Here is a 21,604-nt window from a genome sequence, read left to right on the forward strand (position 1 = left end):
TATATATATATATATATATATATATATATATATATATATATATATATATGAATGAAAGTTCGATAGAAACGAAAACATACTATAGTTTAAAAGAAAAATATGTAAATATTTTTTAATATTGTAATATAAAAAGGGTGCTTTATATAAGATAAACAAGAGCATTTCTTTATCATTATTTATTTATTTTCTTTTCTTACTTGAAAACAAGTCACATATATCTTTATTTTTCACGTATCTGTTATTCTAAATGTCTCTTTTCATAAGCATGTCGTATGTAAATCTCTCTATTGGATTATATAAAATTTTTGTGTAATTGAGATGACAGTTATATAAGTCTTGAATTTTTTTCAAACTTATTGTATCTTTATGTAGCAATAATTTCATTACATTACATTCATGTAAGAGTAACAATTTGCAAGTTACAATACTAATAGTGATAGTCCAGTGAATAATTTATATCAGATCTGTATCAGATATATATATATATATATATATATATATATATATATATATATATATATATATATATATATCAGATCATTGATATTGCTTCATTTCTTTAATTGTAGTCCTTATAATCTCTGTAGAATATCCCTTTATTTGGATTATACATCCTGAAATATCAATGTAAATGCCTTTACACCTACGCATGATATACTGTGCGTTTTGATACGATATCATGTGAACAGTCTTCAATTGATAATACAAATGTTTGCTAATGTATTGTGTGTGCCCTATTTCTCTCCATTCTACTTATACGTAGTACATATTTATACGTATAGTATGTACTTATATATGTGTGCTAATTCTAATATCTATCAATATATCTAAACTAATTTCATCATGCGTTTTTCTAGGGTGTGTTATACGAATCTGAAGACGTACACACGCATACACAAGCGGTTTTTTTCTACATACGTGTGTGTGTGTGTGTATGTATGTATGTATGTATGTGTGTGAGTGGGTGTGTGTGTGTATGCATTACGTGTGCGCATATACATATTATTTTTATAGTGAATACCAATCAATTCTCAAATTCGAAGCGAAATACTGCACGTTCTTTATTTCTTCCACGTTAAACATAAATAAATAAATAAATAATTAACATTAATATTATATGTCTCAGGATTGAGGCACGCGTGTTAGATAAGAAAAGACAGAATGCCAAGTTTTACGAGGAATAACACGTCCACTTTCTACGAGTTCCGAGACATCCTGCATAACAAGATATGTGCAAAAAATATGCACAATTTTTTTCGACCCACTTCTCATTTCTAATTTTCATAATACTCTTTATGCTGAAACATACGAAAATTAAGTATATCTTTAAATATATAAACATTTAACGTAAATATTAGATTATTAGGACAAATGTGACATAAATCTTTCCTTGAATATACAGATATATTTATAATCGTCTATTTCCTAATTTTCTATAGTCTACATTCATTTAAAAAAATCCACGATAACTATTGTCTGTGATAAAATCCTTAAAATTTTATTACGTATTGTTACACGAGGTCCCTCCACAACAAAGTAATTTAGAACTTTTTGTAATAATATCGTTTTTATATTTACGAGTAAATGTTTAAATATAGATCAATATTCGTCGTCATAGACTTTTTATATTTTTCATGTGTATTATTAATTCATTTTTTGAATGGAAATAAATATGTAATTCGTTCTTCATATATGATGAATCTCCATATATTTATCTGATAATGAATATTGAATATTAAAAGTGACGAGCGGGCACATTTATTTATAAAAATGATTTCTTATTCTTCAAAATATCAAGCATAAAGGTATAAGATTTTTGGTTGTCTCTTTTTTTTCTAATAACTTTATTTTTTAATTTTTCCCCTTATTTAGAGTTTTTATTTTTATTTATTGCCTCAACTTATAAATTAAACAATTTAACATAATTCTCGAGCTGAATATATCTCTTCCATTTTCATAAATATTCTGTCTTTGTTACATCATTGCAGTTTATCCCGGAAAGAATTAGAGACAAGAAATTTCGCTAGTATAGTTTAGAAACGTAAGAAAAATAGAAAGAGACTTGAAATTTGCAAATGTGTGTTTACGGATCGCAATGTCTTAATCCTGAGTGAGCGACTTTTCCCCTGACTAGATTGTAATCCTACTTAAAGTACACGGATACAGATAAAGAAGGAAATTCTCTCGAGTTATCCGGAATTAAGGATCCTAACTCCGGATGGCATCTAAGCTCGGGCTGAGCCGATCCGATTTATAAAAAGAGTTCTCCTTCCAAAAAGAGGGGAAAGCGAGAAAGATAATTATGTATCAGTTGGATCGCTTCACCACAAGGGTGAATGATAAAACTTGAGATCCAGATGTCCGTGTTGATTGGTACCGGTGGTCACTTCCTGACCGCACGACGGCGATGGCTTTACATTCTTCTCCGTTTTCTCGGCTTCCAACAAGATAGGAACGAAGGACTTTGTTTGATTATCCGGCACGATCGGCGTCGGGACGGTGTTCATCTCGAGGCTACGTTGCTTCTGCTCCTCCTCGGAGTAGATGCTCAAAGAACGCGGTCGTTCCAGCTTCTGCGGCGGGGGCGGCGATACGCTGCCGCTATCGCTACTGCTGAAAAATCAACTTGCCTGTCAGATCATGACAGCCGAAACACGCAACAGCAAGCTGACAGCAACATGCAACATTACATGTCTCTTTGTTTCAGTCTCGAGTTCACACAGTTTTGTCTAGTAGGTGGTAAGCGTCTCTTCAAAGAAGATTTTCATCATTTCATGTTCACTTGCATTTATCCAATATAAAATTAATTCCAAGGAAAAATATATGATAGAAAAGATGTAGTGTTAGGAAAACCAAGAAAAAGGAAAATAAGAAGATCAACAGGAACTTGATATAGACCTTTGTTTTCCTTTTTCTCGATTTTAGGAATCAATTTTTTTTGCTACAATTGTTTTTAATCTTTTTAAAGCATAGGCTTTGTATGGTCTAAAAAATGGATATTATTTTAATACATAACGCATAATTAAAGAGTATAAATTTGCATTAACATTCGTTGACAATAGCTTATCAGTTTTCTGTAAATAATGTAATTTTAGAATAGCACAATTCTTACATATAAAATACAATATTTTATTTCATATAATTATATGCATATTGAACAATAAGCATGCTTTACATTCAAGCTAACGAACGGGAAACGTTAGAAAAAAAACCCTTACGCACAATTTTTTACATAAATATAAATTATAGAAAATAAAACTAAAGTGTAAAATAGGAGTTAATTATTATCTGAGAAAAAAATGAAGCAAACGGAAAAAAATAAATAGAATTTTTATTGCTCTTTTTAAAAAAAATTTTACAAAAATTATAAAGATATTTAGTTTCAATTCAATTATTACAATTGTCGCTGCATCACAAAATTTAGTCTTGCCCAAATATAATATAATTTGCTCAGTTTTTTGAAGCTGTTTGAATAAAGATAGCTACCAGTTTGATTTCTCTCAAGCAATTTTATTTCTCAATGTATTTATGCATTTATACGATTTTGTTTTGAGATACTGATCAATAAGATTATGAACAAATTTGTCAAACAAAATTTTAAAAATTTCAATTTATTTATGTGTACAAGTGAAAAATATTTAGATTTTTCTTTGTCTCATATCTCTTCGGTCGAAGAAAATATAAAAATATTTACTTTTCGAAAACCAACGTCGGCAGAAAATCAGCAAAATAAATCTTTATTAACTTATATATTGTAGCCAATAATTACAGAAAAAAGACAGATACTTTTACAGGCTACAATTCGCATAGAGCATGTTAAACAAATATAATATACATACTCATAAATTATATAAATTAAACTGAAATGTAAATAAATCTTGACTTTTAAGCATGTAAAAAAAATTAGGCATTTTTCGAATTTTCTGCATTTATCTTTCATTCTCCTTTTCATCTTTTTTGTACAACTCTAATTTATATTTACACATATTACAAATATTCATGATATAATAATTTCATTTTTATGTCGATATATATTATTAATATTATTATTTGAATTATAATTATATACACACACGTGCGCGAGTCATTATGTATATTAATATCTCGTCACTAACCAACGTCAATAAAATTTGATCAACTGTACAAATAATTTACTCCTTTCACACATAGATAGAAATATACAGTGAGAATAATTCCTTCGAGGAATCAACAACAAATATAATGCGATTTGTATAGATTTTAAATGCGCACGTATTTTTGCCAATAAAAATTAACATATCGTGACAAATTAAAGAATAATTAAATATTAGGTCACCTAGATTCCATTTTTTATATATAAATCATATTTTTAGCATTAAAGAATAATGAATACAATATTTATAGTACTATCGCAAGATCATGTAATATCAAAATGTGTTTTACAAATATATATGTACTTATTTAAAAATATCAACAGTTTCAAATTTAATTTTATATTATTTATCTATTTCTTATATAAAACAGATTTTGATGAGATCAGTAATTCCAGTTTAAATTCACAATTCACACCGCACTGAAATTCCAGACTTGAATGTGATCGAGATGACCCGGAAATATTTATCGCCCGCCTAGACATACCTTGGCAAGCGATTGCGTTTAATGTATTCAGTATAAGAATAGTATTTTCGGCAAGCTGTCTCAGCGACTGAGTATTAATATAGGAGATCGTTGTGTGCAATTAATTTTCGATTATACGGATTTTTCAGTATTGTAAATAATAAAATTGATGAATCGATAATCACATCAACGCATTGCGTTATCACAATTAATTATTTCAAGCATCTAAAGCGTTGAAGTTATGTCGAGTACGCACTCTTAGCAAGATTAATTAAAGCTTTGGTGGTGAGCATTAATTAAAGTTTGCTCACAGTGCAATGCGAAAATAAATATAAATGCAGATAATACGTACATTTTCTTCTCTCACAGTCTCATTTTGTTCAATTAGTTCTATCTATTAAATAAATATTTATTTATTAATAATTGTTTGTATTAAATAATTGTTTATCTCTTTCCTACTTTTTCTACACTGAAGAACTTCTTCTCTCGGCGTTTTTCAAAAACTGAATTTTCATTGTTCAACTATGAGAGAATTGTTTGTCACAACACGAGTGAGATCTCAACCAAATTATTGCATACAATAACATTCCTGTGCAATACCATTATTACACATAATCAATTTCTATGTAATCGTCAATTAAATATTAAAGAAAATTAAGGCAAGCAATTTGCAGGCTCGGATTGTGGACCATCTCAGATTATTGCGTGAATTTTACTCACCCAGTACGCTCGGTTGATTGACCAAGCATCGCTGTGTTATGGATTATCTAAAAGAAAAGGCGTTAATATTTATTATGATTAGTTATTATATGCGCTGTGTTATAATATTCAGAAAATAAGAAAAACACAGAGAGAAAAATAAGCCAAATATGCGTTAAACTTAAGCAAAGAAAAAGATTTCTCCGTAAATATCTGTTTAAGTCAAAAAGATGCTTCTTATGTGCAACTTTATTTAGTAGGGATTATAAATAATTGCAGGCCATACACATATATTTAGTGACAATTAAAAATTTTTAAATATTATTATATCTATATAATATATCTTACATTTAGAAAACAAATTTTTGAAAGTTGCCAATATCAAAATTCGACCAGCATTTTAATAATGTCAATATAATTTTATATAAATAGACATTTATGTACAAAAGTTACCGCAGAATGCACGTGTTGAAACTGATGAATGAATAAAAAAAAGTGACATCAATTAGAAGAAAAAGAAAATTTTCCAATATTTCCTCATGTCGTACTCACGTTTGCCATGGAACAGGGCGGTCGCGCCGCGGCGTATCTACCGAATGAGCTACGCGAAACGGACGTTACATACGGGACTCCGTTGAGACTGAAAAGCGAAATTTGTTTTTTTTTTCTGTCTACGTAATTGCAATGTCACGGTTCGCATCTGTCGCTTCGCAATCAACGCGCACTATCCGACGACGCACCTACCTAGCACCGTTCTTCCCATTATTGTTATTATTGCCCGGCGTTCCGTCGTCCAAGCTCGTTCTGGGAGGTAAACTATATCTGTTCGTCCGCACATCTCGGCTCTCTACAAATATGAAAACAGATAAAAATTCAATTTTACAGATGTTTGGGCGCAGAAAATGTAAAAGTAAATATTTTATGCATTATTTATAGTTAAACACACATTATATACACATTGTAAATAATGTATAAATCATTAAATGGATTCTGATAAGTAAAATTGAAATTAAAATTCAAAAATATATTTGTTGAATTTACGTGTGTGTCTTATGTACATATAAAAGAGTAAACATTTTGATACTATTATTTACAATCATATATATATATGTATGATTATAAATAATGTGTCAAATGAAACATTTATATTATTTGTAAATTCAACAAATATGTTTTTAAGTTTTAATTTTACTTTTTGTTAAAAATCCTTTTAATAATTTATAAAAAAGTTAAAAATTATTTTATTTGTTTATATTTGTTGCTTTTTATTCTGCACATTTGCAGTAACTCGAGAAACGCTATCGGCACGAAATCACATAATCGAATAATTTAAAAATTTCAAAAATTTAGAAACATCTAATTTTATAGAAATATATTGTTTATATCCTTTTGATAGTACATAGCTTGTACATATTTTTTTCCTTTTCATTGTATTAAAAATTCTTGTTTATCTCTCAGTTTATTTTCCTTATAGTTTTAAAATTCTCATATTAATCTTTATGATATATTACGTGTTTTAAGCAGTTATCTGCGATTACATTTAACGATAATTATCATTAAATATGCCGTCTGTCTTATTATTGCCACTCGGTATCACATCTCACGATCACATTTCTTTTCCTGCATTTAATATTTTATCTTTCGGTAGATGAAGATCAATTCAAGGACATGAATTTCTCGAAGAACGCTATCGGTAAAATTGGAGCGAATCGTGCATAATCAGCATAAATGTGAATCAAGCAGCGGCTCGACATCTAGGGACGGGACTTGATCGATCGTGGACACAGCCGAGGTATAAATCGTCCTTAGCGTGGCATTGGCCGCGATTTCGAGCCTCTCCGACCGAGTATTGCCGATTTAGGACGCGAAACTCGACGCGAACGACTCGTCCCGTAGGGCAGCCCGACCTCTGATGGAACCAGACTTGACCTTGCGTCTGTACAGCAGACACCTTGACGACCGGCGAGAGAGACGTTGCGAAAGAAGTCTCGCTGTACCATAGAAGCAGGAAAGAAATTGAATCATTTATTTCTCAAACAGAGAGGAAAAGAACGTGACTTACAATTAGAGAAATATTATTATTCATAAAAATATTATTTTTGATAGAAAAAAAATTGTGAAATCTTTCGACTGAATAATTATCGTGCCGCAGAATAATTAAATAATATTCTATACATATAAAAATTGCGGTTTATCCAATATATATCTCTGATAACGTATAAAAAAAAAAAAAAAAAAAAAAACAATCAGCGCAGATATTTTGCAAGATAGTCGACGGATTCACAGACGTGAGACTTATTTTTGGCCACTCACGTCACGAAGTATTGGCCGAAAGTAGTTTGTCACCGTTTTATTGCAAGAGACATGAAATGTAATGCCTTTCTCAGGTGCCTTATTCATATTTGAATACGAGTTTACTTTGATGCAATCTGTTTCTGTTGTTTCCTATTGTATAATTTGTATCAACAAAACGGAAATGCTAGGGGGGGGGGGGTCTTCGTTGAGCCCACCCTAATATTAGAGGATTAACGAGAAATTTCGTTCGCTCTCTTTCTTTCCTCTGCTTATTCCAAGCCCTGTTTCGTATACCTTTCATTACTCGTAATCACGAAGGCAAAATAATCATGAGAATTTTACTTATAAATGAGTACAAACATAGAAAATTGCACGAGTTAACCGCAAACACAGAACTATTACAATCATTTGGTTTCATTTACAATATCTTTCTGCAAGATTCCTTATCACTTTTTCCTTATCAGACTTTTTTTACAATAAGAAAAAAACAAGAATCATGTGTAATGTTAGAAAAATATCAGTCTTATATTTTGCTAAGATCTGTTATACACGCTTAATGGCAATTTAATGGCACAATTTAATGACAATACCTAGAGAGATAATTACATACCGTCATCGAAGAATCCTTCAAAAACGACGAATTTATTGTTCTGTGGAATAATCTTCAAGAGTCCGTAATACTTGCGTAGGAAAGCTAAGAATTTTTCCGACGGTCGATCAATGGCCAATTTCACTGGCCTGATGTTCTCCTCCTATAAATCAAACCATTTTATCGTGAAAGTAGAATAAATGAATTTAAAGAGGGGTAAAATAAAAAAGAGAGAAATAATAAAAAGGATTATTAATTTGAAATACTAAAACGTTATTAGATCAACATTTATACAAACTTTTAAGAAATATCAAAAAATATCTATATATAAGACTTTAGTCTCTAAATGAAAATATTTATTACTTCAAATATTAGATTTAAAACTATCCTAAAAAATTTGAAGAATATTTTATTAATTATAATTCTTAGCAAAAAAAATTAAGAGATTTTATTATTCAAAACTCTTATTTATTTAATATTACTTATTTTATTTTATTTATAGTATTTAAGGATACATTTTAATACATCTAGAAAGAATTTTCACAAGTGATGGAACTTAATCCACATATATATATAGCTTTATTAAATAATACAGCTGTGTAAGTATGATTAACTTTTTATTATTTAGCGCGAGCTTAGGTTGCTGATCAAAGCGATTTATCACGGAATAAAGTTTCCAATAATAATCTACATAAAGAGAGCAAAATTAGAAGAAAACTATAGAAAGAAAACTATATAATTTCAGATGTTATCAATATCAACGTTAGAATAATATCACATTTATGACTAGGTAATCTAGATAATCTTTTTTACTCTCGAAAGAAAGTTGGCCTTTATTGTCTTTAATATGCGAGTTATACCATCAAGCATAATTGTGGAAACGATCTTATTAATATGTATTAGACTCGATTTCTACTCAACTAAGATATAATTAAAAATTGCTATCTGTTTTTATGTTTCTAACTTTATTAATTGTCTCTGTCAATAAAATTTATTTATTTGTGATAATTTTTAATTATTTGCGTTTAAATAAAATTTACATAAAAATTTAACATTTTTCAGGGAAAAATGAATAAACTTTCTCGATACTAACGTTTTTTAAGAAAAAAAGTTATTTAAAAAATCGTATAATTTCTTTATTTTCATTGATGAGAATCATGTTATACACTATTACGACATCGTACTTTCGAATGACTCACTTCGAATAGTATGAGCGAAGGAATATAATTACAGATAATGAATGTGAGTTAAGTCGAGTAAGTATTGCGTTTCAGATTTTATTTTGTTCGCAACCGATGCGTGTCATTTGTAACGGAAATCTGGCAAGTGCTTTCAGCACGATTGAGCATGGTGACACATTGAACTTGGTGCGCGGTTGTATGCGTATCATTTCATTTTTCCAACTATTTTATTATTATTTTTTTTGTCATGATAGTTAATTATTTCGACTTCAGACAAAGTGTGGATAAAAATTGTAAAATTAACAATTTTTTAATATATATAATTTTAAATTTTGATTATATATTATATATAAAATACAATACTAATGACATATTAATATTGATACATTTTTATTACTACGTATAACAAAATCTTACAGCTCTAATTTTTTATCCTGCGTTTATGAGAAATTAATTATTTTTAATAAATCTTTTTGCGATATTTTTTTTCAAAATTCTTCCTGCAATATAAAAGAATAGAAATTGTTAAACTCAAATACTTAATTGAGCAAAATTAAAAACTTGTAAGAGGTAAATAATTGAATTTTAAATTCAAATGCTTGTTATATAAATTTTAATCTGCACGAATAAATTTTGTAGACAAGATTTATCAAACAAAAGAAGAAAAAGAGAACGGTTTTGTCTCTTTTCGTTACAGTTCTGTGCACTTGTCCTCACGTGACACGTATGATTTCAGGGTTTCAAGTTCTCGAGCGGAACGAAAAGTGGTTTACAGAATTTTCCGTTTTTCTCTGTTACTTAGACGTTACTTTAAGAATTGCAAGAAATAGATTACGTATCATCATGTACTCTTTTATCGAAAATGATTATTTATTCTAATTTCTGTACGCTACTATTCATCAATACGTGTGCAGATAATTCACACGTTTCTCAAATAATATAAATATTATGCTTTAAGTCAAAAGTCAAAATACATAATACTTGGATAAAAAAATTATTGAAGAATATTTTATGCCTCATATATTTTTAAATTAATTAATTAACTAATATATATATATTGTATAGTTTATATACATAATAAAATTAATTTTGTTTGCTTTACACTGCTCTGCGATAACAGATAGCACTGAGCGAAATGTCAATATGTTATCATCGATGTAGCATATATTTCCAATTCAAGAAATATTCCACGTTCCTTTAGTATAATTTCCAGATTTTTCGTAACATATATATAATACATATAAACATCTGCAATATTCATATTCGTCTCACTATTCATTTTATTGATTTAAGATTTAAGCAAAATTTTTAGTCCAAATTTCCAGAGCGATTAGCTTGTCTAATTAAATGATTATGATTAGACTAATCGGGATCGTAAAATCGTGTATTGCCCGTGTGAGATTATTACGAATTGTCCGTAACAAATGTTATTACTGTTATTTGTTCCTTCGTCACTAACGTAATATAATTGCAAGTTAATTTTGCTTCGCACGAAGTTTCGACGATAGCGATTTAAATCGTGACTGCGCGCGACGCTTTCTGCTCCCGTACAGGAAGTAATTATGGCTTGTACTGGCGCATCACAAGATTTGTTTTCGAGCGAGGGAGTCCTATCGTGTAGCGGAAACTCTTTCTTCACGTGAGAACGGCCTGTTTCTCGCAGGATCGTTAACGCACAATTTTATCGAGGGAAGATATTAATTAAATCGACTTTTGTTTCGGCAACCACGTATCTTGAAAACGACGAATAATTTCATTACTTTGCGTAATAAAATTATATAAGAGATTTTCTCTCTTTAAATATTAGATAACATTGTATATAGCATACTCTTTTGTGACATTTTTTCACACTATGTGGGCGTAATAAAGAGTATAGTATGCTTTAAACTTACAGATAACATGTGTTGATAGAGAATATTTCCCAGGCCCATACGTTGCCGTGATTCGTGCACGTAAAAGTCCAAGATGCATCTCGCTTGCAGTTGATAATGCTCTCCTATCTCGTCGAACAGAAAGAGATTCTTCGATCCCGTCTTCAATAAACCCACCACGCTACCCAGTCCACTGTGGAATCAAACGATGCGAGCATGATTTTACGCGAATAATTCATGATCGTATTCGCGAGACAACTTTGAAGGACACTATATGTATTACGCGGTCTTAATGAATGCTATAAATGATGCGTAATATTCTACGTATGGTTTGACGCGTGTCTCCTACCATTTTCGTCAAAGGAATGTTTCTTTATTATTTATACGCGATTAGAAAACGCGGAATTTTTGTTTAGCAATTAAATTTTAAATAGGTTTCAAAATTTAATAATAGAGAAATTATTAATTATATGATTTTAAATTTATATAATTATTATAATAAATTTTAATCAAAATAATAATTCAAGGCTTAATTAAAGTGATATATGATATTACAATTTGAAAAATTGTAATTAGAAATATTTTAGCGAGAAGATATTTTCGTTAAAGAGAAATCGATGCAAAATTATTCAAAGCAAAAAAAGCTTAATAATTTTGAGACCCTCTATATACCCTCTAAAAGTATTATATTGCTTCTTAATTAAACAGCTTTCAGAATAGCCGAGCTGTGTAAACAGAAAGTTGAGAGTCATATGTAACATCGCCTTTGGTTTTAGAGAACCTGAATATTCGTAAAGTCGAGACAACACTACAGCTCGCCCCATCGATCCACGGGGCTGTTCTGCAAGAGATTCCTTTTGCTAGGAAACACCCACTTTTGGTCCATAGCACTTAAATCCGCAACGCGCATCTCGAGTATCTCTATTTCCCTAATGGTTGCGAGATGTAACGATGACAAGAACTCTCTTATTTTTCATCATTTTAAGAGTTAAATCTTTTTAAGATTATAACAAAGACATCGAGAGAAAGAACCAAAGACGGTATCAATTATATATTGAAAAAACTTGAAGAATATTTTACTTCACATACGCGAGAATATTTTAAATATAACAATTAATTGAAGAAAGAACTTTACTTGTTTGCTTCATTATCTACGAGCAGATAAATAGTATGATCTGTGTCCCGCAGTTTAAGAGCGCTGGTGATGGGCTTATTGAGTCCTTGAGCCCTCGCCGATGCCTCGCCCATATCGTCCAATATTCTGCTTAATAGTCTTTGACATTCGCTGCAAAAAGAGAAAAGAGATATGTAGTATATCTACGCTCACATGCTTCTGGAGACAACTAAGTATTTATTTATTTATAAAATGATTTGTAATTAAAGTATGAAATAAATGATAATGAATAAGTAGAAATTATAATATTTAAAATTTACGATCGCGTTCCTTAATTATAAATAAAAATTTTTACTTATTCGGGAATTTTCATATATTTTTGCAACTGTAAATTTTTATAATATCCTTAGAAAATTTAATTTAATAATTTTTTATTATTTCTTGATAATTCTTGATTATATATATACAATTGTAATTATATGTATATGTATGTATAATATAATACTTTATTTGAGAATCATTCTTATCTATATAATATAAATAATTATAATATAAATAATTGAAAAAATAGAATCTAAAATTAATCAAGAAATAATCAAAAATTATTTTTTCTAAAGATATTTTAAATCCAATACGGTTGCAAGAACATAGAATGTCTGAGAATGGTAAAATTTTTATTTATAATTAAAGAACACGATTTGATCGTTTCGAATCATTCTTTGGAAATAGATGCTGCGGATATTTCTTGAAATAAACGCGAGCAAAAAATAGTATCTTGCTCGAGCATTTCGCCGTTTTTCAATGCCATAACAACTACGTAGATTGCGGTTATATCGCTGAAATAGCACGAAACAGCCACGTTCTACTTTTCATCTTTACATTTTATATGCTTTATATACCATCGTTCTCGCAGATTTATGCTAATTAATTCCAGATGGCAAATTAATTCAAACCCGATGTTCTTCCGTCAAGTATTTAGAACGAAACATTTTTTATAACTGGTAGAAAGCTGCGTGGTAAATACATATATTATACAAGATATAGAAAGTATCTAACAAGTCTTCAGATAAATTTCTGCAGAACAATACTAGTTATAGATTAATATTTTAATATATGTATATTTTAGAATAATTTATAAGCATCAATTCTAATAATGTATAAAACTGACGCATAATTATTTTAAATATATATATGTATATGTATATAACAATCACATGAATTATATATATATATGTATATATATATTATAATATAAGAATGTTAAGCTATATAATAATGTAATAAAAAGAGCTACATTTTTTTATGTTATACTCTTTAATCTTGTGCAAAGTAACATATAATTTTGCTAATCGATCATTTCCGCTTTTTACAAAATTACACGTTAGAAAATTATGGATTGTAATCATTCTTCTCATATCATTCAGTTACAAGCAGTGACCTAATTCAAGTTTTGGACGCGCGCCAATCGCTTGCTTTACGATACGGATGGAGTTAATTTATTCCATCGGTATTACGTCTTTTCCCTTATAGTCATTATATTATAGGTGTGAAGTATGATGGATTATGTTCAACGATGACGTGAGTAACCGCTATGTGAAAGCTGCATTGCGAAATCTACAGCTAATCTCAAGGATGTGAAATTTTGCGGAAGTATCTTACAGGAGAAGCTTGCCTAATTTTAATAATGGATTCTTTAACAAATTTGGAATCGATTATTTTCAATGAAAATTTAGTAGAAAATCATTTTGTTTGATAAGCTCTTCTATTTAAAATTAAAATATAAAATGTTGCAAATTATGAAATATATAAGACTATACAAAATAAATAGCACGTACAAAATTTTTTAATTCCAACTGTTTGTAAAATAAATTTTCTTTGTATTGAATTATTTTTAAAAGAAAACAATAGAATATAATAGAATATAACAATATAATAAAATTCATATAATATAAACAATTAGGAATTTTATTAGGTTTAAATATTCCTTGCAGATTTAAAAATTGATATGATTAAAAGAGTTTGATTTTAATCTAGAAAAAAATATCAAGGATATAAACAATTGTCTATTATTTACGTTATTACAATTGTATTATTTAATCTTAATCTTGAGATGTTAGTTTTCCTTTAATATCATTCAGTAACGTTATTCCAGTAACAGTCATATCTGTCATTGGCCCGGTTCTATAAAAAGGATCAAGGTGATCAAGGAAATACGATTTATTTGATGAAATGTACGTAGATCGCTTGGATTCTTTGTTAGAATAAATCTGTGTTTGATCATATTTAAAATCATTGACCGAGGCGAAAGAAATAATTTCTTTTATGTGCATAACATTTTACGAGTAAAAATGGATAAATGTGTGCGTGAAAACTTACGAGAATATAGTTAATTATACTTTAATGAAGCTATAAATTGCATTAATAATAAAGTTTATAATTTACGTTGTCCGAGGATACAATATATCATTTATGCAGAAATAACTTTCTAATCTATAACGAGATAATGGATGAGAGTTTAAGTACATATCTAACACAAAGTATGAACAATTTAGTATGTAATTTATTTAATCAGAGAAATAATTAATGATTATAATAATAAAAAATTAAAAAAAAAAACAATCCTGGTTAGAACATACAAGGTGTTTTGTAATTGATGAAAAACCTGCTAATACTATTTAATACAACTTAAAAATATATGTATGACAAGATAAGTCTCCTATTACGATGTATATAATTGTGAAAGAAAAAGAATTAAAATATATTAACAATTACTGTCTTTATATATTTATTTTTATCTCATTACTGTTCTTCTTTGTCATAGATTAAATAAAATTTCTTACTTTATATTATTATGTAATAATTTGTTATAAATTTCTATATTTGCAATACTCAAATAATATTTTTATATTGTAAAAAATTTCTTATACAGGATGTCCGGTAATTCGTGAAAAATCTGCTAATGGCAGATTTTTTAAATCATTTGGAGTCGATTTTTCCTCAGCGAAAATATCGAGGGAAGTCATCAGTTTTTGCAAGTTTCCAATTTTTCTCATTACATATCTTTATAATAAAGCCTTTTTTCAATCACTTATAACTCGGAAATTATTGATGTCTCGACATTTTATATATATGTATATATGTATTATACGCAGTCATTTTTTGTTGGTGACATTTAGTGACAGTCAAGACATTTTTTATAATTACAGAAATTAATTATTAAAATATTACCTGGGAAATTTGGAGGAATATTTGTGTGTGAGAAATTTGTTTATTTCAAAAAAATAAAAAATTGTACAAAAGACGAGAGAGAAAGAGAGAGATATCTTACAGCTTATTGAAAAATTCTTGAAAAAAATCGACTCCAAATGATCTCAAGAATCTGGCATTAGCAGGTTTTTCCGCAATTACAGGACACCCTGTGTATACAGATATGTATTATTTTAGCACGTCGCATTTATATCTCAGCTTATTACGTATGCAATTAGCAAATCCGCGCGAAAGCCCAAGATTTCGACGACTATTTCCGCCATATACGAGTTATCAATTAAAAGTCGATTACGGCGAGTCCTGTCTAACATCCGGGCAACGACCGATTTTACAGCATGTACACGTAATAACATTGCATCAACTATTCCCGTCGAGAAAGAGAGACGACCGGAGACAACGTTTTCCGCATAATAATCGGGGCTAGAGACGGACAAACCTCGCGAGATTGTATGAGAAAACCGTTTCTCTGCCATTTCGTCATAAAACTTCCGCGAGCGTCGCGAATCACTGCTCAAGAATTCGACGGAGGCTGTTGCGAGTAAACTGAGTGCTTTGAACCGAGAATCCGCGTTACCACACACATAAGAAGCCCGTCTGTCCGATTTATTATTGCTGAAAAATGCTCATTTACTTCGCGTTTCTCTTGCGGCAAAAAAAATCCGTTCTCTCGGAAGACATTTACTTTTTCTGGACTCTCTTTACTTGGTAAGCGTCATATTAATTACCGCTTTATGAGAACGGATCCGAAACGTCTGTCGTTGATTCCGGTAAAGCGATACATATATAAAAAATAATTTGAAGAAGTAATTTCATGGGAATAAGCCGCGGGATACAACACACAATACATATAAGAGTACTGTAATTTTGTGATAAATCAGTTGAACAAATGTCGGAGTGTGTGCGGAGTCTTATCTTAGACTTTATCATGGAAATCGTTTGCGTAAAGTGATCCGCGACCTAGATCTTAATTAAAGGCATGTGCGACGTTTAAGCGCTATTTTTCAATCAGCTAGATAAATATTTGACAACCCGCGATTATCAATAGCAGCGAAAAATTTCAAGATATATCAGTGATTAATTGTTTTTCGGTAGCAAAATTTGTACGATATTTATCAGTACATGTTTATTCAAAAATATCGCATGGAACCTAATAATAAAAAAAAAAAAAAAAAAAAATCTACCGTAATTTCCGGTAGTCCAGAGCATGTCGTGTCAACTTGTTAATTATCGCGTGCAATATTTTTCATCGACTTATGATAGATAAGATGCTGCGCTAAACGTTGTTGAACGTAATACGGGATAAAAGATCTAAGAGATGCGACGATACTTGCAAATTATTCGTAGTTCCCTCTCTGCTCCAGAGTACGCATTTGGCAATGATCGAAGAAATATCGTCATCGACTAACGAGTGCGTATATAATCGTCTCGTGTTCTCCAGACCATCGTAGATATCCTCATTAGTCCAGGAAATGTTTCGACACGATATTGGATCTTTTATCGTATACATATATTACATGCTTATCAGAAAACTCTGTAATGCCTCAGTTTGAATATATATTGAAATTTGCACGTAAAATTAAGGAATTAAATAAGATGTTTTAGAATTTATTCATATCTTTGAACACGTAAGCACAAGATGAAACACTTTAATTTCAATTCTCTTAAATCTTGAATTGCAAATTTTTTATTTTTTATTCTGATATTGCAATTTTAATTAAATCGGGCAAATGATATTTTCGAGAGGATAAATCGACTTGGATTTCATTGAAATATCTATACCTATCTTTCTCTAACTTGACGGCAATTATCAAACACTCTACGATTCAACGATAGATCTGATGTGACGTGTCACGCGAGACTACACGCTGTTTGACATATATCGCGTCTATAAATCTGTGGCTGACGTATCGCATACGAAATATTATGAGACTCGTTTCCTTACACAAACAAACGCGTGAGTTTGATATTTATTATGCTCGCATGAACGAATTTTTGTGTCTACAATCCATTGAGAAACAAAAAAATCTACTTGCTAATATTTTCTGCTCGATATAAAAAAGAAAAGTTTGCATGCAATTAATAAGGCATATCTCACACGGGTCATTATGATCTCGTTATAAGGAATTTCAAATAGAGGTCGAATATAATGTACATTAATGATTTACAATTTTAATTATTGCGCGCAAATCAATCGCAACAAACATATAAAATTATGTTAATTATATTCTACTATAAATTATATTACATAATTATAATTACACTAAAAAATAATGTTGAATCCACAACATCATCATAGTTGAAATTTATTTTATTAATTTAACAACATTATTAATCAATACGTGGCATATTAATTTAATTAACAATGTTGTTGAATTAATAAAATAAATTTCAACTACGATGATGTTGTTAACTCAACATTATTTTTGCAGAGTATATTAAGTGGATAAAAGAAAGAAGATAGTAATAACAATAATGTGAAATATAAATTGTGCTAATAACAAAAGAACAAAATTTTAATAATATAATTTCCTGCATTGCAGGAATTTACAGAGATCCGAGAGTGACACTGAACGCGGCCAGATTGCTATCCTATTAATGCGTAGTGAAAGTTCCACGACTGTGCACATGTCCATTATATTACGATCACCGATGTAACCTTGACGATAATGGATGATACACAGTACCTTCAGTATATTCGTTCTTTTCTCTTTTTTGCAAAAAATCCATGAAGTTTTTATATTTCAAGTATAAAAAGAAATGATGTATAATCAACAGTTTGAAATATGCAAAAAAATCTCTACTTTATTCATCTTTTCAATTTTTTAATATCAATTTATCTTTTCAATTTTTTAAATCTTGTATTAATTTTTTCAATAAGCTGTAAGATCTCTCTCTCTCTCTCTCTCTCTCTCTCTCTTGTCTTTCGTACAATTTTTTATTTTTTCGAAATTAACAAATCTCTCACACACAAATATTCCTCCAAATTTCCCAAATAATATTTTAATAATTAATTTCTGTAAATATAAAAAATGTCTTGACTGTCACCAACAAAAAATGACTGCGTATAATACACACACACACACACACACACACACACACACACACACACACACACACACACACACACACACACACACACATATATATATATATATATATATATATATATATATATATAGATAATATTTATAAATACTCGCATTATTTCTAAAAAATGTATATATATGCAATATACAACCAGAAAACCGATAAAAGAGAGGTTATCCGCTATATAGTTATAAAACATACAAGGATTATCCACCCAAGTGTTTAGGCTTTTAAATGGACATTACGCAGCTCCATTATTAATTATTCCCGTGGGAGCTGTTTTCAAGAGTGGTTTGAGTTTAAGATGATAGTACTCACTTTAATTCGCGCCGATCACCTTTGAAGTCTTCCGGCAGCAAGTTATGTGTGACCTTGTTGATCTTTCTGGGCAAGAGTTTATTTACGTTGAACTTGAACTCCATCTCGGCGACGAGGCCGTTGTTGTCACCGCTCGGATCGTCCGCGTTTCCTTCTTGTCCACGTCCGCTTTCGTCGTCGCGTTGCTTCGTCTCGGTGGATGGCCGCGAGACTGTTTTCCCCGACCCTGCGTCTCTTCGACCGGGGCGAGACGATGAGGCTCGCCTTGAATATGGCCGTTGTCCGCGCACCCTTTCGCGACAACTTCACGCCGCGTTGTTGATTGTCACGTGAACATCGATCGTATCTCGCTCTCTGTCGGTCTTTCGCTCCCTCCTGTTACTGAGATGCAGATATTCCCGTATCTCGAATTGACACTTTGAATCGTCACGTGGGTCGACACCGCTATCAGTCCTCTCGCCAATCTTTTTTCTCACCGCGATGATCGATCACTCTTCTTCTCGTCCACCACCTGCATCGCTCGCGAAGACACACGTTGTTTGCTGTCGGCCCAGCACGAACCGACAAACGAGAGACACGAGCGCGCCCCGGAATCGATCGCGACTCCCGTCTTCAAACTCGCGCCCGCTTCACGACTCACGGCCGACTGATAGCCATCGCCGTCGTTCGCGCGAACGTAACACGCCACCTCCGCGTTCCCTCCTTCGCGAAACAGCGATCTTGACGTTCGCTCGAACGCGCGCTTTCGGAATGCCTGACGTGCCCGACCACGCGCGCCGCGCGCGAGATAGGATGACGTATCCCGTCGATTCGACGAGAGTCGCGAAGTAGGTTGGGAATGAAGAAACACGACGTAATCGGAAATCAACTGAGCGATTTAACGTCGCGTGCGAATTTCAGGACTAATCACGTGTGAATGTATGTATGTATGTACATACGAGTTCGGTATCTCTACGTTCAATTTTTCTCGTAAAAGTGCGCCCCGCGCCAAGATGCGCGCGCATACCGTGTATGTCAACAGGGTCGTATTTACACCCTGTAAGCACCCAGATAACGCAGTATACAATATTTATAATAAATAATAAATATTTTTACTATTTATTTTTTGAAATATTATATAAATATAAAATAATTATATAAATATTTTATACAGATTATATATACATAAGAGAAAAAAATATGAAAATTCTATTTGATATATTATTAAAAAAAAGATTAAATATTTTATATAATATTTATGATAAACAAAAAAAAAAAAATAAATATTTGCTGAGATATTTATAATAATTCTTTATGATCTATTCAATTTAAGATTACAAAAATATTTATGAAATATTTTGATAAATATATTAGTTATAAAATATTAAAATAATTATTGTAAATATGTCTTATACATTTTATAAATATTGTTTGCTGTCTGGGCACTGCTTCAAAAAATTACAGGTTATAAAGCTTCGCATCTTACGAGTTTTTAATATTAATAAATTCAATTGTGTGTTTATTTAAAATATTTCAGTTTTACTTGTCATTGAAGAAAAATTCGTCCAATAAATGTAGTGAATTTTACTCACGTTACATTATAATTGAGAATTACCTGTGCGATATGCTCTTGAATCCGGCACTGGTTTTGCAAAGAACTTTCCGCGAGTTTCGTTACTTTAACAACAGAGGACGTCCTTAGATTAATTTTTAACTCTTTTATTTTACTGTATCAGCAGCAGCACATATCATCACCGTGATTATCGATACTTGATATAAATACAATTTGAAAAAAAATATTCGCGTATATACTTTTAAATATCTAAATAATCGATATGCGCGTGCAAGAGTCTTTTTCTGTGTCTTTTAAATAAGACAATCCATCTTATTATAATCTGAATTATAAAACATTAATTAGTATATCGTATTTTTGGAAAAGAATCGCAATATCCTTTTTATATCGTCAATTAGAGTTATTCTTATAAATTTATTCCTTTACTATTTATAGCACTTAACTTTTATTAATGTTCTCGCAGCTTTTTTATGATATAGTTTGACATATAATGAATTATGATTAAATCTTAATACATTTAAAATTATATCTGTTTTATATCTTCTTATATTGGAATTTTGTGTTGAAATAAAAAAAAAACTGTTATTAAAATATCCGACGATTTTAATAGACTTATGATACAATGTATATTTCGTGATAGATTATACGAAAAAATGATTTACAGATATTCACATATGTATCGAAGCCTGGCAATAAATAGGAATAAAAAATGTAACAAATGAAAAAATTTGGCCTGATGAGAGAGATGATTAGATCGTCTGTGCATGATTATTAAAATAATCGGCGATCGTTTATCCTTGAGACGAGATTCCTTGAGATTTCTGTGTCACCCTATGATGACCGTGAGCAGAAGGATGCACGTGAAGCATCATCCTCTTTGGCGATCGCCTCGCCTCCCAGAAGCTCTCCCGGACGTTTGGAAAGCACGCCTGCACGCGCATCATCGATACGTGATTCGGATGTGAAGTGCCGTTTAACAGGTGCTATAAGACAGTCTAACACATCTCGGTATATGTATATAAACTACTAGCGAGC

General features: G+C 30.6%; 1 protein-coding gene across 2 annotated transcripts; it reads right to left on the reverse strand.

Moving 5' to 3' along the window:
• Positions 1-508: 508 nt before the first annotated feature.
• LOC140676490 (alpha-tubulin N-acetyltransferase) lies at positions 509-19,914 on the reverse strand. Of its 2 annotated transcripts, none has more exons than XM_072911600.1 (8): positions 19,018-19,914; positions 12,367-12,516; positions 11,253-11,424; positions 8,201-8,342; positions 6,040-6,142; positions 5,848-5,935; positions 5,317-5,363; positions 509-2,610 (listed from the first exon to the last, which is right to left on the reverse strand). In XM_072911600.1, exons 1-8 carry the CDS (start codon positions 19,119-19,121, stop codon positions 2,322-2,324), a joined length of 1,095 nt encoding a protein of 364 aa, XP_072767701.1. In that variant the 5' UTR covers positions 19,122-19,914; the 3' UTR covers positions 509-2,321. The 2 variants fall into 2 exon arrangements, with proteins under 2 accessions (XP_072767701.1, XP_072767700.1); XM_072911599.1 differs by having other exon boundaries at positions 510-2,613; positions 19,018-19,913.
• Positions 19,915-21,604: the final 1,690 nt, after the last annotated feature.

Source organism: Anoplolepis gracilipes, chromosome 2 (genome assembly GCF_047496725.1).
Source record: "Anoplolepis gracilipes chromosome 2, ASM4749672v1, whole genome shotgun sequence".
In the NCBI taxonomy this organism is placed as follows: domain Eukaryota; kingdom Metazoa; phylum Arthropoda; class Insecta; order Hymenoptera; family Formicidae; genus Anoplolepis; species Anoplolepis gracilipes.

Bases quoted from the DNA above. Each gene is read 5' to 3' on its own strand.
- LOC140676490 (XM_072911599.1), bottom strand. From the start codon at position 19,121: ATGGAGTTCAAGTTCAACGTAAATAAACTCTTGCCCAGAAAGATCAAC. The intron at 11,425-12,366 runs GTAAAGTTCTTT...TTGATTCCACAG, and splicing joins GTAGATAATGAAGCAAACAA to TGGACTGGGTAGCGTGGTGG. The intron at 6,143-8,200 runs GTATGTAATTAT...TCATATTTGTAG, and splicing joins TGAAGGATTCTTCGATGACG to AGAGCCGAGATGTGCGGACG.